The sequence below is a fragment of the Leucopleurus acutus genome (genome assembly GCF_964270905.1).
Source record: "Leucopleurus acutus genome assembly, chromosome: 11".
In the NCBI taxonomy this organism is placed as follows: domain Eukaryota; kingdom Metazoa; phylum Chordata; class Mammalia; order Artiodactyla; family Delphinidae; genus Leucopleurus; species Leucopleurus acutus.
The window spans coordinates 17,318,134-17,339,546 of record NC_139152.1 but is presented as its reverse complement, the minus strand read 5'-3'; the positions used below and the strand labels follow the sequence as shown (position 1 = coordinate 17,339,546).

General features: G+C 36.2%; 1 protein-coding gene across 3 annotated transcripts in view; it reads right to left on the bottom strand.

The window, feature by feature from the left end:
- Window positions 1-9,630, bottom strand: part of LOC309968560 (solute carrier organic anion transporter family member 1B3-like) — a 59,263-nt gene extending 49,633 nt beyond the window's left edge. For 2 of the 3 annotated variants that reach the window (XM_082849844.1, XM_082849846.1), the window contains exons 1-2: window positions 9,510-9,630; window positions 4,946-5,097 (exon numbers count right to left, since the gene is read on the bottom strand). In XM_082849844.1, the coding sequence (XP_082705970.1) occupies window positions 4,946-5,035 (90 nt within the window). In that variant the 5' untranslated portion in view covers window positions 5,036-5,097; window positions 9,510-9,630. Of the gene's footprint in view, window positions 1-4,945; window positions 5,098-6,992; window positions 7,088-9,509 lie in introns of those variants that run through there. The other variant, XM_082849845.1, reaches the window with a different exon arrangement.
- Between the last annotated feature and the right edge of the window lie 11,783 nt (window positions 9,631-21,413).

Sequence of the window (21,413 nt, the reverse complement as noted above, 5' to 3'; positions counted from 1 at the left end):
ACATGAAAAGACACTTAACATCACTAACTATTAGATAAATGCAAATCCAAACAACCATGAGATATCACCTCACACCTATCAGAATGGCCATCATCAAAAGGTCTACAAGTAATAAATGTCAGTGAGGATGTGGAGAAAAGGGAACACTGTACACTGTCAGTGGGAATGTAAATTGGTGCAGCCACTTGCAGTATGGAGGTTCCTCAAAAACTAAACAGTATGGAGATTCCTCAAAAAACTAAAAATAGAATTAACATATGATCCAGCAATTCCACTCCTGAGTACATATCTGGAAACCTCAAAAACACTAATTCGAAAAGATATATACACCCAATGTTCATAGTAGTGCTATTTACAATAGCCAAGATATTGAAGCAACCCAAGAGTCCATCAACAGATGAACACATAAAGAAGATGTAGTGGGTATAAACACACACACACACACACACACACACACACACACACACACACACACACACGAATATTACTCAGCCATAAAACAGAGTGAAAATCTGCCATTTAGAGTAATGTGTATGGACCTAGAAAATACACTTAGTGAAATAAGTCAGACAGAGAAAGACAAATAACATATGATATCACTTATATGTAGAATCTAAAAAATAATACAAACAAATGTATATAGCAAAACAGAAACAGATTCACAGATATAGAAAAAAAACTAGTGGTTACCAGTAGGGATGGGGAAAGCAGGAGAGGCACATTAGGGGTATGGGATTAAGATATACAAACTGCTATGTATAAAATAGATAAGCACCAAAGATATAAGGTATAGCACAGAGAATTATAGCCATTATCTTGTAATAAGTTCTAGTGTAGTATAATCTGTAAAAATACTGAATCTCAGGTATATAGAGACTGTATACCTAACACTAATATAGTATTGTAAGTCAACTATACTTCAATTAAAAAAATAAAAATTAAAAAGAAACAAGACTCAACTATGACTTATGTATAAGAAACTCACTTTAGATCTAAAGACACGCAAAGACTGAAAGTGAAGTGATGGGAAAAGATATTCCACACAATTGGTAACCAAAAGAGAGCAGGGGTGGTTGTATTTATATCAAACAAAATAGACTTTAAGTAAAAAATGTCACAAGAGACAAAAAGGACATTATATAATGATAAAAGGGTCCATTGACCAGGAAGATTTAATAAGTATCTCTATTCCTATCTGTCTATCTATCTATCTACCTCTCTTTCTATCCCCAACATTAGAGTACCTAAATATATAAAGCAAACATTTACACAACAGAAGGGAGAAATAAAGAGCAATACCATAATAGTGGAAGATTTTAATACCTTATTTTAAATAGTGGATAGAAATAATAAGGAAATGGATAACTCAAACACCACTATAGACCAAATTGACCTAAAAGACATACAAAAAACGTTCCACCCAACGACAGTGAAATACACATTCCTTTTAAATGTACTCATATCTTTCTCCAAGATATATCACGTGTTAGGCCACAAAATAAGTTTTAACAAATCTAAGAAGATTGATATCATCGCAAGTATCTTTTCTACCCACAATGGAATGAAACTAGAAATCAATAGCAGGAGAAAAACTGGAGAATTCACAAATATGTAAAAATTAGGCAACACCCTCTTGAACAACAATAGGTCCAAGAACTCAAAAAGGAATTTAGAAAATATCTCAAGACAAACAAAAATGAAATCACAAAATACCAAAACATATGGTATGTACAAATACAGTTTTAAGAAGGAATTTCATAGTGAAAAACAGCTACATAAAAAAAGAATGATCTCAAATCAGCCACCCAACTTTATATCTCAACGTGCTGGACATTGATTTCATTCTCACATGTACAGCAAGATGACAACAATCTGGCCAAAGCAAGTAAGAAGCAATAAAAATAGTAGTAGCTAGCGTTTATTGAGCACTTACTATATACCATACATTGTTCTAGTGTTTTACTTCTGTTAGTGGATTTATTCCTTACCTTAAGTCTGTCAGCCAGATGCTATTATTTCCCTTTCACAGGTGAAAAAACTTAGATGCAAAGAGGGCAAATGACTTCCTCTAGGAAAAATATATATATTTACAGGTTTTGGAGATTAGGACCTGGACATCTTTGCATGCCATTACTCTGCCTACCCATGAATATATTAGGTAGCCCGGCAAGGGGGTCTTAAGGTTGCAAGTGGAGTTAAGGCTGCTAATCAGATGACCTTGAAGAGGTTATCCTATATTATCCTGGTTAACTCAATGTAATCCTAAGGGTCCTTTAAATGTGGAAAAGGGAGCAGAAAAGTCAATGTCAATGTGAAAAATACTTGACTGACCATCACTAGCTTTGAATATGGAAGAGAGCTATTAGTCAAGAACTTTGGGCAATTTCCAGAAGTTGGAAAAGGCAAGGAAGCGAATTGTCTTTTAGAGTCTCCAGAAAGGATACAGCTCTGCCAACGTCTTGATTTTAGCTCAGTGAGACCTATTTCAGACTTCTCAACTTCAGAACTGTATGATTATTACAGAACTGTGATAAATTTGTTTTGTTATATTAAAGACATACATACACACCTATACATATGTGTGCATTTGTATTTCAGTGTCAGGAGGTGATAAATGCTATGAAGAAAAATCAAATTTGGTTCAAGGGTTATGGATAGGAAATGCTATTTTATATGGGGTGGTCAGGGCTGAGGTAATGTTTAAATAGAGATTTGAATGAGATGAAAGAGCAAGATATCTGGGAGTCAGACATTTCAGATGAGGAAAGAGCAAGTGCAAGCTTCTCCAAGTCAGAAGTGCACGTCACATCTTGAGAAATAGTAAAAAGTCTAATAAGCCAGAAGAAGGTTGGCCAGAGGAAAACTGTGGGGTAGGGATACTGTTGGTGGTTACAAATGGGATGGTTATCCTAATGATTTCCGGAAGGGGAGTGGGAATGAAGGTAGAATGGGAGACCTTTTACTTTTTCCCTATTATTTATGTTTTTTGATGATGGTGCACTGCTTTTGTGTTTTTAAAGAATTTTCATTACAACGCAGTGGTACAAGAAATCTGAAGCACAGAAATGACAAGTGTAAAGATGAACAATGTACTTGCAGGGTTTATATAACCTACTTGGTTCAGTTCAAAAATTGAGGGAAAGGGGTAAGAAAGAATCAAACTATGCTGTTGTTATTCTAAATTATTATCTATTTGCACTTTTACACATTTTTCCCTGCTGAGTCTGTATACCCACATCAGTAACAACGTGTATTTGTGTGTGTGCAGGCAAATATGCTTGCTTGAAACTCAATTATTCGGTATAAAGGGGAATTTTTAGAAGTACAGAATGAGGAAGATTATTAAGTAGCCCACTTACAAATCTGTGCTTACCAGAGTATCTTGAGGGTACTAATATTATGGAAACCCACAGGTACTTTAGCAACATGGAGTACAATTGAGCTCACGGGACTTGCAATCAGACCGCCTAATTTCAGACCTTGGCTCTACCACTTTCCAGCCTAGGGACCTAGAGAAAGTCATTCACCCTCTAAGTTTTTTTTCATGTGTAAAAGGGAGATAATAGCATATGGCTGACTGAATTGTGGTAAGGAATAAATCCATTAGTAGAACTAAAATACTAGAGCAGTGTCTTGCATTTAGTAAGTGCTCGATATACTATTACTGTTACTGCTTCTCTGTTCTTTATTATTGGGCTGCAATTCACATACTTTATACACACTGACAACTTGCTAACTCGAAGCTTTTCTCCAAATATGCTGCAAGAGACTACCCAGGCAATTTTATTTGCTTCAGCTAGTTTGTTGTCACCTTGAATGCATGTGCAAATGAATCACTGTAACCCTCCATATTTAAAAGCGAAATAAGCCAGCACAACCTACTACCCCTAGGCAATAGAATGTGGTCCAGTTGCGTTAGCGAGTACTTTCTCCTGGTGACTGCTTTTCTGTTTAAATATTACTTAACTATTTCATCAGAACTGATTTTACCAATAATCTCTGAAAAACAAACAGACTTCATGTTCCCTGGACAAAGTTAAAACAGACTTTATATAACATGATTTCAATTGAATCTGATCTCTGGTCTTTATTCAGCTAGATAAGACTATAACTTTGAGGAAAACATTTTAAATATTGATCAAAGTCAGCCCTGATTGGTTTTTTGATTTCCTCTAGTCTTCTCTATCGGGGTTTAAAGGCTTTGATTTAGTTTTAAGAGTTTTCCATGTACAACCTAGATGACTTCACACAAACTTCTCAACTTCCTTGAGTCTTGGTTTCCTTGACTCTGTGCTCAAGGATTGCTTTTTCCTGTCTGTGAAAATCGCAATACAGTCTATATCATTCACTGTCTCACCGTTTTGTGACAAAAGCAAGAGACAGGATTATCACTTTTACCCACTTGCATATGGAAAAATTAAATGACTTTCCTAAGTCATCAACTAGGTCTTTGGGCCAGGTCTTTTAGTTCCCTTCAGACTATATCATTTAAGTTAATAGAATAACAAATGCTGTTCTTTAAAAAAAAAAAAATTAAATAGGTCAAGACCACAAAGTGATTCACAAGGCTGATAAATCTTCTCTGTTATAAGTCAAATGTAAGAATTTTTTTTTACATACTATCCATTACACAGAGACTGCTTTATTTTAATCACATTTATAAGTATCTTTTTGTCCATCAAGAATCAAAGAGAAGATATCAAAATCTTTCTAAATTTTCAACATTAATAAATTCTTAACTAGAAATGTCACCAAAGACCTTTTTTTCAGATTTAAAGATTGATTTATATCAAGATGTATATCATTGTGTTAATATTTTAATGTATGCTTCAGTTGAAAACTCTAATTTGAAATATAATATTCTTTTAAAAAACTGGCTGCCTTTTCTTTAAATCAAAATTCTCCCTTTACTTATTTTAGTTTGAAAACATGAAACGCATTCCACCTTGAATCCATTGCAGTAGTTTCTAGTTTTCCTTTTCTCAGAATGTTGTGCCTCTGCTGTCTTACTCAAATGTTGATTCTGGTCCATCATTGAAATGCAGATATCATGTGAATGTTTTCAATTTTTGTCGATGTTTCGTTCAAAATGATCACCTTTTTGGAGAGGAAAGTTATAATTTATTTCACTTTAACAATTCAGAAATGAGAAAAGCCTCAAGGTCAACATCAATCAATGAATAATTCTACTAATATTCATTCAGGACCTACCATGTCCTGAGCACCGGGACACAAAAGGAAACACACACTCACACACACACTCACACGTATACAAATTTCTAGCTTTAGCGAGATTGTAATTTAGGAGGCTAAATGTATGGAGGGGAACTTGAAACAACAAATAAATAAAGTAATATAGAATCACACACTAGATGGGATTAAATAAATTATCAACAATTACCTATTGGAAATAAAATTTTGTTATATTTTCTGTATATCTACATTATAAGGTTTAGGAAGACAAATAAGTGTTTAATTCATCTTTCTGGTTTTACAAAATGCCAAACAGTACCTTGCATATAGTAGATAGTCAAAATGAATAGAAAAATAATGTAATTAATTATAATTAGAGTGGCCTAAAAAGGTTTCAGAGAGAAAATATTAATACCTCTGGAACCAGGCCAAAAACCAGAGAAAGTTTGGATTTGTTAAAAAGAGCTTAGTGTACTCTAAGTACCTGGCAGAGGGACTATGGCTGTGCTTGAACTTACCATCACCATGATTCCACTTTATTTTAATTTTGTTTATTTTTGAAGAGAGAGTATATTTGAAGTTGAAAGCACAAAACATCAAAAATGACATATAGGAAAAATTCTTCCTCTAACCCTCATCCAGTTTCTCTTTCTGAGGAAGAGTATTATTAGCTTTCAATGAATCTTGTCCAGAAATACGATATGCATTTTTTGTTTGTTTGTTTGTTTGTTTTTTTCTTTGCGGTACGCGGGCCTCTCACTGTTGTGGCCTCTCCCATTGTGGAGCACAGGCTCCGGACGCGCAGGCTCAGCGGCCATGGCTCACGGGCCCAGCTGCTCCGCGGCATGTGGGATCTTCCCAGACCGGGGCACGAACCCGTGTCCCCTGCATTGGCAGGCGGACTCTCAACCACTGCGCCACCAGGGAAGCCCCGATATGCATTTTTAATTAAATACACAACATGTTCCTTTTTTAACACAAATGGCAGCATACCGTTACTACAGTTATCTGCCTTTTTGCTCTGCTTTATATACTTAACTTTATATTAATATGACTTACTCAGTTTTCTTATGGTTCTAGGGTATTCCATTGTCTGTAGTTTATCTACCTAGTTTTCTGTCTAGGTAGCATCTAATTTAGATTAGGTTGCATCTAATTATTTCATATTAGAAAAATTTCTTAATACGTCTTTTGATTTATGTGTGATCATTTCTGTAGGATAAAATTCCTACAAGTGGAGTTTTGAGGTCAAATGTAAAAGGGATTAAAATTTTGAGAGTTATTAAGCCCCTATCTTAAAGACTAGTAAAATGAATCAACTTATTTCTTAGATTTGCTCTTTTCTGTAGAATAGTGTTATTCACTGAGGTTTAGAAAATGTATTCTTATTTATTCATATGTGCATAATACATATTTATGTAGCAAAAAATACCTATTTATGTATAGAAACAAGCATAAACATAGATATATGATTTAATAGGGCACTAATTATACAGTATATTTAATACATGTTCTATATATAGTTGATTCTCATTATTTGCAGTAGTTGTGTTCTATAAAGTTCTTGCAAATGCTGAATTAGCAATTACTAAACATTGCTCCTAGGGGAAATACAGGGTTTGGTTCCTGTTTATCTGTGGTCACAATATTTTTGTCAACCAATGAATACATAACCTTGTTTTATGTTTCCTTCCTGTTAGACACCTTATTTAATTCGTATTATTGATCACTAACATTGAATCTGTGGACAATAGCACTTTGCAGCTCAAGCCTGAAGGAAGCTTATGTAATTCATGTACCTTTTCCATCAGGCACATCACAGCTCTCTTGAACTTAGGAACACTAGACAGCACTTCAGCATTATGCTTGAGAGCCATTTTAATAGCAAAATCACCTACAGAAAGCACACAAATGAAAAAAAATGGCTCTAAGTAGACTGTGGAAAGGTCACTTGTTTCTATTACGAGAGCAAAAACAAGAAAGCAGAGCCATATCTTATATCTTGTCCAGCCTCAGCTGAGAACGTTCATGTGGGAGAACTCAAATTTTTTGCCACTCTCTGCAGGTTTGTGAATGACCATGAAAGAGCAGCAGTATTGATTTGAGGGTTACAAATCCATTTTAGTGAGTAGGAAATAGGAAAATTCACAAATACAGAATCCACAAATGATGAGGATCAACTGTATATTCTATTCATTAATTCATGCAATAAGAATTTATATATATATAAAGTCCATCAATATACATAATGCATATTAAATGGCTAATGTACAAATACAGAAATGACAAATATCTGAAGATATTATCACTTGTGTGTATATGAATGTATATAAACATACACATGAATGCAGAAACCCACACCCATGTACATCTAAGTGAATCCTAGTTATTCTATATTTCTGGCATGTGGTCCATATATACCTGGGCCTGTTCAGTTACTGAGTGAAGTGGAGTGAGGAGGGAATCAGTAGTTCGGTCCCAAAGTCACAGGCAGCCTTTTGATAAATTTTATGTCATTTTTACATGAACACCTCTTTCTGTATCCTTTGTTCAGGACTTAAATGTTAGGAAAGCATTTTTACCACTTAATCCTCTGAATTATTTGAAAGGTAGATAGTCACCCTTTAGCTTTAGTTTTTTGTTTGTTTGGTTGGTTTGGCTACTCAACAAATATTCCCGAATGCTATGATCTCACCACTCCTATCCTTGTTGATTGCAATTGATTAAATTATTGTCCTGTCTCCCAGCCTTCTCCCTTTCCTATGCATATCACTTCCATCCTTAGAATCTTTCAGAGGTCTCTTGTACCACACAAAATAAAACTCACATATAGTATTTGATATTCTTCCTGAACTAAAACCAGCCTTTGTGTTTAGTCTCAATACACCCATAAACACTTTCCACCCTGTGGAACCACTGTCCCCAGAAGAAAGGTCTCTGCTCACCTGTATGTTTCTTCTTAACCTGTAATGTTCTTCTTCATCTCTTGTTTGTAATTCTGCCCCAACTCACCCCTCTTAGATATTTTCCCATTGTTACTCCCAGTTGAAATAACCTTTCCCACACTGCTGCTCCACTGGACAATATCCCTTGTCATGTAGTCATTCCTTTTCCCTGTATTTCTACTACTTTCCCAAACAGATTGCTAGTCCACACCTCTCTCCTACATATTGGGGAAAAGTATCCAGATAAAAAGTTGGAAATGTAGTCACTTTTACTTTATTTCTGAAAAAGATTAAATTATAACAAATCACTACATGGTAATTAAAAGGTTGAAATATCAATTCAGGGTTGACTCTAAACACCATATTTTCGACATCACCATGGCATTTTAAGCCTGATTTGAAGACATTTAACAATTTTTTCTCTGGACATATTTTTTTTCTCAGAGTTCTAAACAGCCAGCATGTAAATGAATTTTGGGGATGCAATAAGTTTATAACATAAACCACGATGTTCTGTAAGACAGGCATTCAGATGTAACATTGCAACTCTTCCTTGAATAATAGTACAGTCCAGTTTTGCTCCCTTTTGATTGGGGTGGAGCAGAGGGAAGAATCTCACCAGCTTCTGCTTATCTGTGCAAGCTTTTCCTATTTGAGTGATCATAGAAAAGCAGTGCAATCCAAGTGATCTACCATGTACAATACATGTGGTACTAAGGAGGGAAAAAGGGAAAACAGCATTTACTAACTTCTTAAACCTTTTATGGGTCTGTAAATAATTTAATACTTTTTAATTAAATAATATTAATAATAATTATAAGGGTAGCCACCTTTCTGAGTTGGAAAAGGGAACTAATATTTTTGAGTCCTTAGTTTGTGCCAGGAACTGTGTTGAGGCAGAAGTTTTTTCTCATTTAATCAGAGATAAAATCATCTAGAAAACCTCTTCTTTTGACCTCCCCTTGAGTCAAATTTGAGTTGAAACAAGGAAAGTTGAGGTGAGTAAGTGGCTATGAGGCATATCCCATTTCTTGATGTTTGCCAACTAACTCTCCAACCCACATTATTTTTTCAGACTTGAAGTTCCACTTGAATAGAAAGTAATAGGAATGGGATTTCAGTCTTTATTTTTAAATTATAAATGTCTGATTTTCTGTATTTTATTTTTAAAAACATCAACCTGAGGCTCAGCTACCTCTAGAAGGGATAGTTAATAAGTTTTAAAGGTTTAGAACATAAGGGTGTAGAAGACACATAACATAAAATATGTAATACTTATCATGTCCATCAAAACGATTTTTCCCCTTGAAATTTCTGGAAGTTTCTCACATACAGGAAACATTGAAATTCGAGAATCTCAAAGGTTCTTACCTGGACTTAGGATCCTACAGCAATGGCCACAGGTCCGTCCCTTTATCTGTTGTTATAGTCTCTTGTTAAATAGTTGGCTTGTTATTTTTTTTACAGTCCAATGATGATTAACTACCTTCTTAGGTCATTGTCCCAGGCAAATAGAAGAAAATTAACTACTTATCCTAAGAATCTCCTCTGCATGCCTGTAGTTTAAAGATTATGTTAATAATTTCTCATAATTTACAAATTACTTGTATGTAAAAGTTCAAAAATTAAGCTTTACTTCTGAGAATAATTTACATTTGCTTACTCAATTAAGTTGTTTGCATACTTTTCTTTAAAAATACAAATACAACAGATTATCCAAAGTGATAAAACAATTCCACATAGAAAAGACTACAAGGCAATTTAAAAAATTTGTCTACACAAGGACCTACTATACTATACTGTACTATATAGTACAGGGAACTCTGCTCAATGTTATGTGGCAATCTGGTTTGGAGGGGAGTCTGGGGGAGAATGGATACATGTATATGTGTGGCTGAGTCGCTTTGCTGTGCTCCTGAAACTGTTACAATGTTGTTAATTGATATACTCCAATATAACATAAAAAGTTTAAAAATAAATTAATAAAATAAAAATGGGGAAAAATTTTGAAAAATAAAAAAAAATTCAAAAAATCAAATGTACTCTTTTGTTTGATATTTGCGTGCAATTCTAATATGATGTGTCTGGATACCAGATGTCCCATATGGAATAGTAAAGTGCCAATTCATTGCAAGACAGGTCTTCTAAGTGACAACATTTTTAAAGATGATGAAAGTCAAGACTACATTGCATAATAGATGTCTTATATCAAGGTATACAGAAAGTAGGTCACATTATTTCTTTCTATTCACTTGGTTTTCAGAGACGGGGAGACCTTGACACAATTGAACATTTTCTTGGGGTTCTTGAAGTTTCATGCCCTCATTTGTTCATTCAGCAACTCAAATGTTTTTGAATCCCTGCTATATCTCTCTACCTCAGATATTGGGCTCTGTTCTGGAGGTGTACTAATGCAAATAAAATTCATACCCTTCTTCTCTCACATGAGTAAACAATGTATATTATATATGTTTTATACATATATGTTATTTATTCATTATAGTTATATATAGTATATATAATATATGTGTATGTAGAGAGACATGTGTGTGTTTATATATATGGCTATCATATATAGATGGCAATGTGAATGTATATACATGTACATAGATATGCACATACACATATGAATATATATACGTACATACATATATAGCAATGTGAAGATGCATATGTGAAAACACAGTTGCCCCTTATCACTCCTGCAGGACAATCCTTGATACAGCTGCAACAATATTTATTTAAGTCCTATATCTCAGTTATTTGATAAATTGGTTCGATCCTTGGAACTGTTGGAATCATGGGAAGAATCAGAGACTGTGGAGGGGAAACGTTAGGAAATATTAAATTTCTCTATTAAAGGGAACTGAGGAATGAAGACCTGGGCCTGGGAAGGTTAGGATCCAGTCATCTATAGCAGACTGGGGCCCACATTCAGGAGATTCTGATTCAGTTGACCAAAGATTATGATGTTTTAATAAGCACTTCAGTGAACTTTTATGTTATGCCAGATTTTGAGAACCACTGTAGCAGAGCTAGAGAACATTTTCAGTTGATTTTGTGAACTTCCTTTTCATTCAGAGTAGGGATATAGTCTAGGGGTTCCAATGCTATTGATTTTCTCTTTAAATTTCTGTTCTACCCAAGTCACATCACTTTGTTTTGAGACAGCTGTGTTGAAAGAATGAAGGTAAAACAGTACAAATTAGTAGACCCTTTTTAATCCCTAAACTAAAGCTTTCTGTTGAAATTCTGGAGTGTTTCCAGAGATCAAAGAGCATTTGCTCTTTTTCTTACATGACTGTTTTAAGTACTTGAACTGTTCTTCTTGTGTGACTTGTGGAAGAATATAGGTGGTCAGGAAAGACGTTGCAACAGCTCTTTCAAGATCAATATTATGCTAACATCCATGAGTCAATAGAATTGCAAACTTTGCTAAAAATAATCTTATTGGTATTTACTTCAGAGATAATCATCCCAGTTCTGATGATATATGGTCTTTGCAATCTGATAGATTTTGATGCCAATTTGTCTCTGCTACTTGCTAGCAGTATGAACCTAAGTAGGTTATCTAAACTTTTCTGAACATGAATATCCGTATCTGTAAAGTAGGAAGATAATACTTGGGGTAAGGATTAAATAATGTGTGCAAAGTGCTTTGCATAGTACCTGACAAATTACAGATTTGATACCTAATAAGATTCAGTGTATGACATTACTGTATTATAAATACTCAAAGCAATTAATTCATATGAAATGAGTAAAAATAAAATCTCCATGACATGTACCCAGCAGTTTTTATTTCCAGAGTACTCAGAGGGGTCCGCAGGCATTCTTGAAGAGGGAGACTTTAGGCTCAAGGACAACCTGCAGCTGTCTCCTGCCATACTTCTCTTAGTAATGGTCAAGAGGCAGCCCCGTAACACATTGTAAATCAACTATACTCTGATAAAATTAACTTTAAAAAAAAAGAGGCAGCTCTGGGAGGCTGCAGATGACTCCTGGAAAGAACCTCACATCTTCTACCCACTAGAGCCCTGGCATCATCATGACTGATTTTATTGTGGCCATCGTTTCTCTTGTGTTGGTCACCACCATGAGAAGTGAGGGATTCCCTGATCACTCTCTTCAGCTCCTGTCTAATCCCCATATGGCTCTGCACCCTCCTGTATTTGCCCTCATCTCCTATCCCTCTCCCAATCCTGAACTGAGATACTTCTCTTGAGATGTTTGGAACTCATGGTTAATCACAAGTAGAATTCCCTCTACCTTTAGCCTCTTCCCTGACACATTTTGCTTCACCTTCTTGCTTTAACTTAAACCTGGCCCTTCCCTGATGACATTGCCTTTCAAAGCTCCTGTGATCAATGGGGGCTACATTGTTCTCCATTTTGCTCCATACCAGATGCCTTGGTCTCCAATTTCCCTTACTGCGCTACTTCCTTTCTGTTTTCACACCCTCTTCTCTCAGAATCCATCGTTATGAATCTCATGTCTAAAGACTCTATCACTTCGTCTTGGTGGAATCATCTACCAGTCCTTGAGTCACTCCTACTTCTTCCATGAGTTTTAGCTCTTGATTCAAAGCCAATCTTTCAAAATATTCCTGCTGTAATAATTATCAGTAATTGTAATGACCATGAAGAGAATACTTCTAATTCCCTGACTTCTTAGCTTTTCAACTTTCTCTTCTTCGATAGCCTTGCTTCTACTCACTCCAATGGATATATCCTAGACTTTGTCACATCAAAACTGCAACTTCTCCATAATACAAGTTTCAAGAATTGGAGTTCCACTATCTGTCTTGCCAGGTCACACACTGTAGTACCCTGGATGCTTCCACTGACCAGGATCTGTCTGACCATTGATTGATTTTACCAGAGGTTTCACTGTGCCTTATTTCACGTTGTCATTTCCCTCCATATCTGGGTTAAATTTAATGGTCATGGTAATCACTTTCTTCCATATATCTTCAAGTCATTTGTGACCCTGGCATCATTTTAATTGCTTGACAAAACACAACCTGGATTAAATACAACTCTCAGACTACTCTGTCCATTCATCCATGCTGCTGAACGTGATTGAAGAAAAACCCCCAGCCGTGTTGACTTTAAATTTAGGATCGTGAAGTTCAAATGGGTCTTTCTTGGGCTTAGGTATCGTGTTGCATTTTCCCAATCCATGTCGTCTTGCTTCCTCAGTAACTATCTTTTGCTTTCATCTCTCTCCTCAAAACTCTAACACATCTTTTCCTATCTCCACCTTCAGCTGATGATGATTTCCACTAACAAAAATGAAGATCAAAATTTCCCAAATCTTCTTTCACCACATCTGTCTACCTATAGCATCAGTACCACATACTCTGCCTTGATGAACTGTCTGTGCTCTAGCTAAGGCCAGCCTCCACTTGTGCACCAGATTACTTCCTCTGGCATTCCCAAGGATAGCAGTTTTTCCTTTCTAGAGAAATGTTCCCCTCAGCATATAATCATGCCATCACTTTCCCATCTTCAAAAATCCCTCTTTTGATCCCATTCCCTTTCCTGGTATTAACATTATTTCTGTGCTATTTTTACATTAAAAAAAAAAATCTTCTGGGCTTCCCTGGTGGCGCAGTGGTTGAGAGTCCGCCTGCCGATGCAGGGGACACGGGTTCGTGCCCCGGTCCGGGAAGATCCCACATGCCGCGGAGCGGCTGGGCCCGTGAGCCATGGCCGCTGAGCCTGCGCGTCCGGAGCCTGGGCTCCACAACGGGAGAGGCCACAACAGTGAGAGGCCCGCGTACCGAAAAAAAAAAAAAAAAAAAAAAAAATCTTCTCAAAATGCTTATGTATAATTAATGTTTTCCATACATTTTCTCATATTCTCCCTTGCGGACACTTCAATCAAGTTTTGCCCCCAACTCCTCACTCAAACTACTCTTGCCTAAATCATAAATTACCTAAATGCTACATGTAATGGTCTTCAGCTGACTTGACCTATTAGCAGCATTTTTTCAGAGCTGATTACTTTCAACTCAGCACACCATCTTTTATGGTTTTCCTCTTAACTTACTACAATACAATTTAATGCAAATACAGTTTGATGTTTTGACATATGTATTCACTGATGAGACCAAAATAATGAACATAAAAGTCACTCCCAGGAGTTTTCTCCTGCCTTCTCTACTATTCCCCATCCTAGACCAAGCCATTGATCTGTTTCCAGCACTATGGATTAATTTACATTTTGTAGAATTTTATACTAATGTAATCAAATTGTACATACTGCTTTTTGTCTGACTTCTTTAATTCAAAATAATTATTTTGAAATTCAATCATGTTGTTTATATCAATAGTTTCATTTCTTTCTATGCTGATTAGTATTCCAAATATGAATATGTCACAATCTATTTACCTGTTTATTGAAATTTAAGTTGCTTTCAGTTTTGGTCTACTACAAATAAAAGTCTTATGGGGCTTCCCTGGTGGCGCAGTGGTTGAGAGTCCGCCTGATGATGCAGGGGACACGAGTTCATGCCCCGGTCTGGGAAGATCCCACATGCCGCGGAGCAGTTAAGCACGTGAGCCATGGCCGCTGAGCCTGCGCGTCCGGAGCCTGTGCTCCGCAACGGGAGGGGCCACAACAGTGAGAGGCCCGCGTACCAGGAAAAAAAAAAAAAAAGTCTTATGAACATTGGTTTATAAGTACTTTTGTGTACATATGCTTTCATTTCCCTTAAAAAATACCTGGTAGTGGAATGCCTGGCTTACACAGGAGGTGTGTGTTTAAGTTTTTAAGAAATTGCTAAACTGTTTTCTAACATAGTTGTATCATTTTACATTCGCATCAATAGTGTATGAGTTTCAGTTCCTCCACATCCTCACCAACAATCGGTATAAATAGTCTTTTTAACTTTAGTCCTTTTAGTAGATGTGTAGTGGTATCTAATTGTGGTTTTAATTTGCATTTCCCTAATAACAAATGATGTTGAGCATCTTCTCATGTGCTTATTTGTTGTCCATCTCCCTAAATATAATTTTCATTTTGAGTTGTTTTTCCCTGTGAAATGTCTGTTCATATCCTTTGCCCAGTTTTTACTGGAATGTTTGTCCTCATTATTGAATGGTAAGAGTTTTTTAGATGTCTTCAAACAGGCCTTTCTTGGATAAATGTTTGCAAACATTTTCAAGAGCAAAAGTTTAAAATTTTGGTAGAGTCTAATTTCTTTTTTCTTTACAGTTTGTGCTTTTTGTGTTCTATGTGAGAAATCTTTACCAAAATCAAGGTCAATGAGATTTCCACATTTTGTTCTAGAGGTTTTATATTTTTAGCTATTACATTTAGGTCTATATTCTAGTTTGAATTAATTTTAGTATAAGGTGTGAGGCAAAGTCAAGGTTCATTAACTTGTCCATTGTTATCTAATTTATTTAGCATTGTTTGTTAAAAAGATTATTCTTTCCCTATTAACTTGACTTAGAATCTTTGTAAACTATCAGTGAAACATAAATGTGTTGGTCTATTTCCAGACTCCTTATTCTATTCCATTGATCAGTATGTCTATCTATACATCAATACCATAGTATCTTGATTACTATAGCTTCAAAAAAGTCTTGAAATGAGAAGTGTTAAGTCTTCCTACTTTGTTCTTCTTTTTCAAGGATGTTGTGGCTATTTTAGGTCCTTGGCACTTCCATGTAAATTTTTTGATCTGCTTGTCAATTTCTGAAAGAAACTCTGCTGGAATTTTGGTCAGGATTGCAGTCACTGTATAGATCAGTTTTGGTATAATTGGCATCTTAGCAATATTGAAACATATAATTCGTGAACATGTATATCTCTTTTGTTTAAGTCTTGTTTAATTTCTCTCAGCACAGTTTGTAGTTTTCAGTGTACAAGTCTTTCATATCTTTTGTCAAATTTCTTAAGCATTTCATATTTTTATACTATTATTGTTTTATTTCAATTTCTGACTGTTCAGTGCCAGTATATAGAAATAAAATTGATTTCTGTATATTGGACTTGTATCCTGCAATCCTGCTAAACTCACTTTGTAGTTCTAGTGGATTTTTAAAAATATGTTTCTTAGGATTTTTAATATATGTTACCATGTTCTGTGCAAATAAAGACACTTGTACTTCTTTCTTCCTTTCCAATTTGGATGTTTTCCACCCCTGCCTTAGTGTACTGACCAAGACTTCCAGTGCCCTCTCTGGGCTCTCATATCACAAAATAAAAGTGGTGAGAGCAGGCATCCTTGCTTTGTTCCCAATGTTAGGGAATAGAATTTTCAGTATTTCACAATTAGGCATGTTGCTACCTGTACATTTTTGTAGATGTAGGTTAAAAAACTTTCCTGCTATTTCTATTTTTTCTGAGTTTTTTTCATCATTAACAAATGACTTAACATTCAAGAGTCAATCAAGGTAATTCACTGCATCAGTAGGATAAAGAGAAAAAAAATCCTTAAACTTATATCATCTCAAAAGATGAAGAAAAAGCATTTGATGAAATTCTTCATTCACTTATGATAAAAACACTTATCAAACTATGACTAGAACTTCCTTAAAGTAATATAGAGTTTCTACCAGAATACCTATATAATTATCGTACTTCATTATATTTTTATTGGACATCAAGGTATTGATGGATAGGGAGAAAATAGAGGGTCCAATAAATTGGAAGTCCAATGAGTTAGGAGAAAGGGTATTTGAGAGAAATTGAGGGAATGAGATGAAGGAAAAAAGTGGAAATTTAAATACAGTATTTTGGAGCAGTTCCAGGTGATGACAAATACCAGAATATGGCTACAGGATGGGGTGACTGCAGTTGAATAGAGGTGTGCATTTTCCCACTGCTCAAAAAGGCATAGAAATCCTACTCAAGGCTGTCTGTGTTGAGCCTTCTGGGCAGTGTTGTACAAATACACCTTCTGTGATGATGAAAATATTCTATAAATGCATTCTCAAATGCAGTAGCAAGTAGCTACACATGGCTATTAGAAACTGAATTTTTAACTTTATTTAATTCAGATTTAAGTCACCACATATATTTAGTGGCTACCTTATTGGATAGCATAACTTCAGGGTGTCAGTCTGTACCCTGGTGGAGCAGAAGAAGAATGGCCTTTTCCCAAGACTGTCACAAAATCTCACTTAAACAATTCCTAAGGCTTTTACCTTGAACCTAACTCTTTCCAAGGACCAAAATACCAAATCATTAGGCTGTTAAGACACAGAGGGGATAGGAAATGCTCTATTACTTCTGTTTTCATATGATTTCCTTCTTTCTCCTCTATTTTCTCCCTTCAATTTCCTGCTGTCTCTCAGGATCAAGGATCAAGCACAATGTCAGATATTATGATCACTCAATATGTGGTAGCTATTATAATAAACTTTTCTAATTATAAACAATACCATAATGAACATCTTTTAATGTAAATATTTGAAAACATCTATGATTACTTCTATGGTGTACTATTCTAGCACCAAAATTACTGATTCAAAGAGTGTAAGCTTTTAAAAACTCACTTTTCAAATAGCTTTCCAGAAGGATTCTATCAGTAACAGTCCCTCCATATATATTGAACTTCTCAATTTATATCTGTCATATCTTTTTTTCAATCTTAGATTATTAGTTGCAAAATGGAAACTCACTGTTGTTTCATTTTTCACTTATTTGATTATAGAACATATTTATGCTAATTCCATAAGACCTTATGATAAAGTCCTCTAATATATTTCATACGACCCAGGTATTATTTCCTTCATCTCTTTCTAGTTATCTTTGGCTCAAACTTAGAATAATATTTTTTCATCCTCAAATGGCAAAAATGTGTGTCCTCTTGAACAGCACCAGTATAGCATTTGGTTTTCTGTAATAGGAATCCTGCTTAGCCCTATTTTCTGGTATATTCTTAATACTACAGGCCACACAATAAACATTTTTTTTCTGGAAATTCTAACTTTACTGGATAATTCTCAAGTTATTTGCTCTCACATGATATAACAAAGACCAGTCACAATCCCCAACATTGTCTTTGGAGCAAAAGAATTACAGAATTCTCCTGTTCTCAACTACTGCTAATCAAGAAGCCCGTGAAATTCCAGTTATGACCTGACTTCCTTGAATCATCTTGTCCATTTTCCTCAGGCTTCTCTAAGTGTGTCGTGTCCCATGGACTTCATGGCTTCAGATGTTCTCTTGGATATCTGTAGCTGCCTAACAATTTTCATAACACAACACACTGGCTAGTTTAATCAATCATTCCATAAGCGAGGACTAGAAGAGCCGGTAGGTTTGGGAGTAAAGAAGTCCCAAGTAGATGGGAGCTGACGTTATGGCTACAAATCAGAAGCACATACCAAGACCCAAGTGGAAATTACCTGTGTAGTATTGATGATTGTGAAATTCTTCAGCCAGTAGGTGGAAGCAGACTCCTGTCTGTAAAGAGGGAAACTATAAACAGCTCACATATCTGAGTAGTTATTTAGCACTTTGCAGTGAAAGCAGCTTTCATTCTCCAGGAATCTGCTCTCTCTTGGGCAATATTTATGCAGCCACTAATCCCTATTCAAAGGAGATTAGGAGCCTTCACAAGTTTAACCCATGCCTAGGATATTTCAATATTTTCTATGCAACTTCAGGTTAGGTGAAGTAAACATAACAAAAGACTAAAACATCATCTGAGTAGGTCTTTAATGCTAATAAGTTAATCATTTACCTGGTAAATGAATTCTGTCCTTACCTCATTCTTCTAAAAGGACAGTGCTATTTGACTTAGGGTCTGGAAGGCAGGATTGGACTAGGAAGGGCAAATCCACAGAGAAGGAGGTAAGTGGGAGGGCAAATGTGATTTAGTAATGGGGATGATGTTGATAACTATCAGGGTTCTTGGCCTTCCCCAAGCAATAGAAATTGATAAGAGGCCAGACAAGAAATTCAGGCAAGGTTCTATTGGGGCTCCTGCAGTGTCGGGGTGAGTAAAAAACAAGTAACAGTTTCCCTTGCTCGCTCCCCTAGAGGGGAGAGCTGGTTCATTACATGGGGTGAGGGTAGGGGTGTGTCAGGTTGAAGGGGGCTGCTTGGGTGGTTTGCCCACCCCTTTGGTGATGTTCTGTGCAGGGGGCATGGGAAGTACCCTGCTTTTGCTCCTGGCTCTTCAGAAGTGGCAGTTGGTTGTTTTTGGTCTTTTTGTATCTTGCTGTCCATAATTTACCCCAACTGTGAATTCACACAGTTTTTAGTCCCTTATAGTTTCTTTGCATTCTGTTGTTTGAGGAGACTTTTGTTCAGGTGGAAGCACTGCAGCAAAGGGTCCCGGGTCCCAGGTCCCAGCTTGTCTCAGTGTGACCTTTGAGCTCCATGAGGGCAGGGATATATCTACAATGATTGCTTCAAAGGCTAAGACACAGTTCCAGATACCTAGTGGATACCCGTTAAATATTTGTTAATAAAATTGTGAATAATTAAATAGACGTTTGAATGGCGTCTCTTAGGATTTGATAGCTCAGCAGTATCCCTTGTAAAATGTATGTAATAAGAAGTTGAAGGGCAATGGAGAACGATGATGTGGGAGGCTGAAGAATGATCTCAGAAGATATCCACATCTTGATCCCTGGACCCTGTGAATGTTAATTTATATGGCAAAAGTCATTTTACAAATATAATTAAGGATCTTAATGTGAGGAGAGTATCCTGGATAATCTGGATGGGTCCTAAATGTAATCAAAAGTGTCATTTAAGAGGCAGGCAGAGGGAGATTTGAACATGGAGGAAAAAGGTCACGAGTCAAGGAATACAAGAGGTCACTAGGACCTGAAAAAGCAAGGAAACAGATTCTCTCTCTTCTGAGATTCCAGAAGAAACCAGCCCTGCTGACACCTTGACATCAGCCCAGTGAAACTAATTTCAGACTTGTGACTTCAGAGCTGTAAGAAAACACATTTGTGTTGTGTTAAATCATTAAGTTGGTGATACTTTGCATTACAGTAATAGGAAAATAATACAGGTGGTAACCGTCATCTTCATCCCTCATCTTTCTTCCTCCGCTGGCCTCCAAGGTTGGATATAACCAATGGAATATGAAGTCAAGGCCATCTAGTCAACATGATCTGTCCTAGAAGGAAAGACACAGCCAGTGGGATAGGCAATGTCAGAGAAAAAACTCTGATATTGGAGTCCCAGCCAGGTCAGCCTCAGGGTAAAGGAGTAGAGTCCTTTAACACATAACTGAATTTTGGAACACGATTACAAATACATTAGTAACTTAAAGGCTGGGGAAAGTCAACTTTATTTCCATATGTTGAGAAATATAGGCTTGAGCTGATCTCTGATTATTTGTGTCATCTTTATACACAGAGAACTTTTACTCAGTCTTGGGATTATGGAAAGTAGCTGAATACTGGAGACTGAATACAACCTACTAGTGCTGAAGACTCAACTCATTCAACTGACACAAGTTTATTGAGTAGTACTAATATGCTAACCAGTGTATGCAGAGCTGGGCATCGACACAAACAAATAAGTTATGTTCACATCCTCAAGAAGCTCACGGACTGATGGTAGATAAAATGAATGACCTTGGGTTGTGCTACTCCCTAAGTAATACTCTTGATCATGCATGGACAAACTATCAAATCCTTAAATTTCATTGAATGCAGTTCAAGAGTCAGTAAAACGTTCAAACTAAATGCTAGAGGATTAAGAATAGCAGGGACTGGGGGTGGTCTTATAGTAATAGCTTATTGATCATTACTTTCTGTTCCTCTAGATCAGTGGTCAGCAAATTACATACTGAGGGCCAAAAGTAACCCCTTGATGGTTTTCTCAAAAAAATGTTTTATTGGAACACAGCCATGCTCATTCATTTATGTATTGTCTTTGGCTGCTTTCATGCTACAATGGCAGAGTTAAGTGGTTGTGACAGAGATCATGTGGCCTACCTCGAATGTATACTGTCTGCCCTCTTTTTAGAAAAAGTTTGCTAACCCCTGCCTTTGTGAATTTTATCCCTTTCTAGCTGTTGGTGTTACTCTCTATGCTGGACTCCATATCAAAACCTATAATGAGTAAAAACCTATAACATCAATTATTAGGTGACTAGACTCAGAGTGGAGCCTGAGACAGACCTACATTCCACTCTCTTAGTCAAATTTTCTGTCTAACGACTCCGTTTTTCCCAGGTTAATGACATTAAAACCTACCTTATCCTTCCATGACCCAATATAATAACAAGCATAGAAGTATTTTCCTTATAGGTCTTCCCACTTGCAAAAGGCACATACACATAGT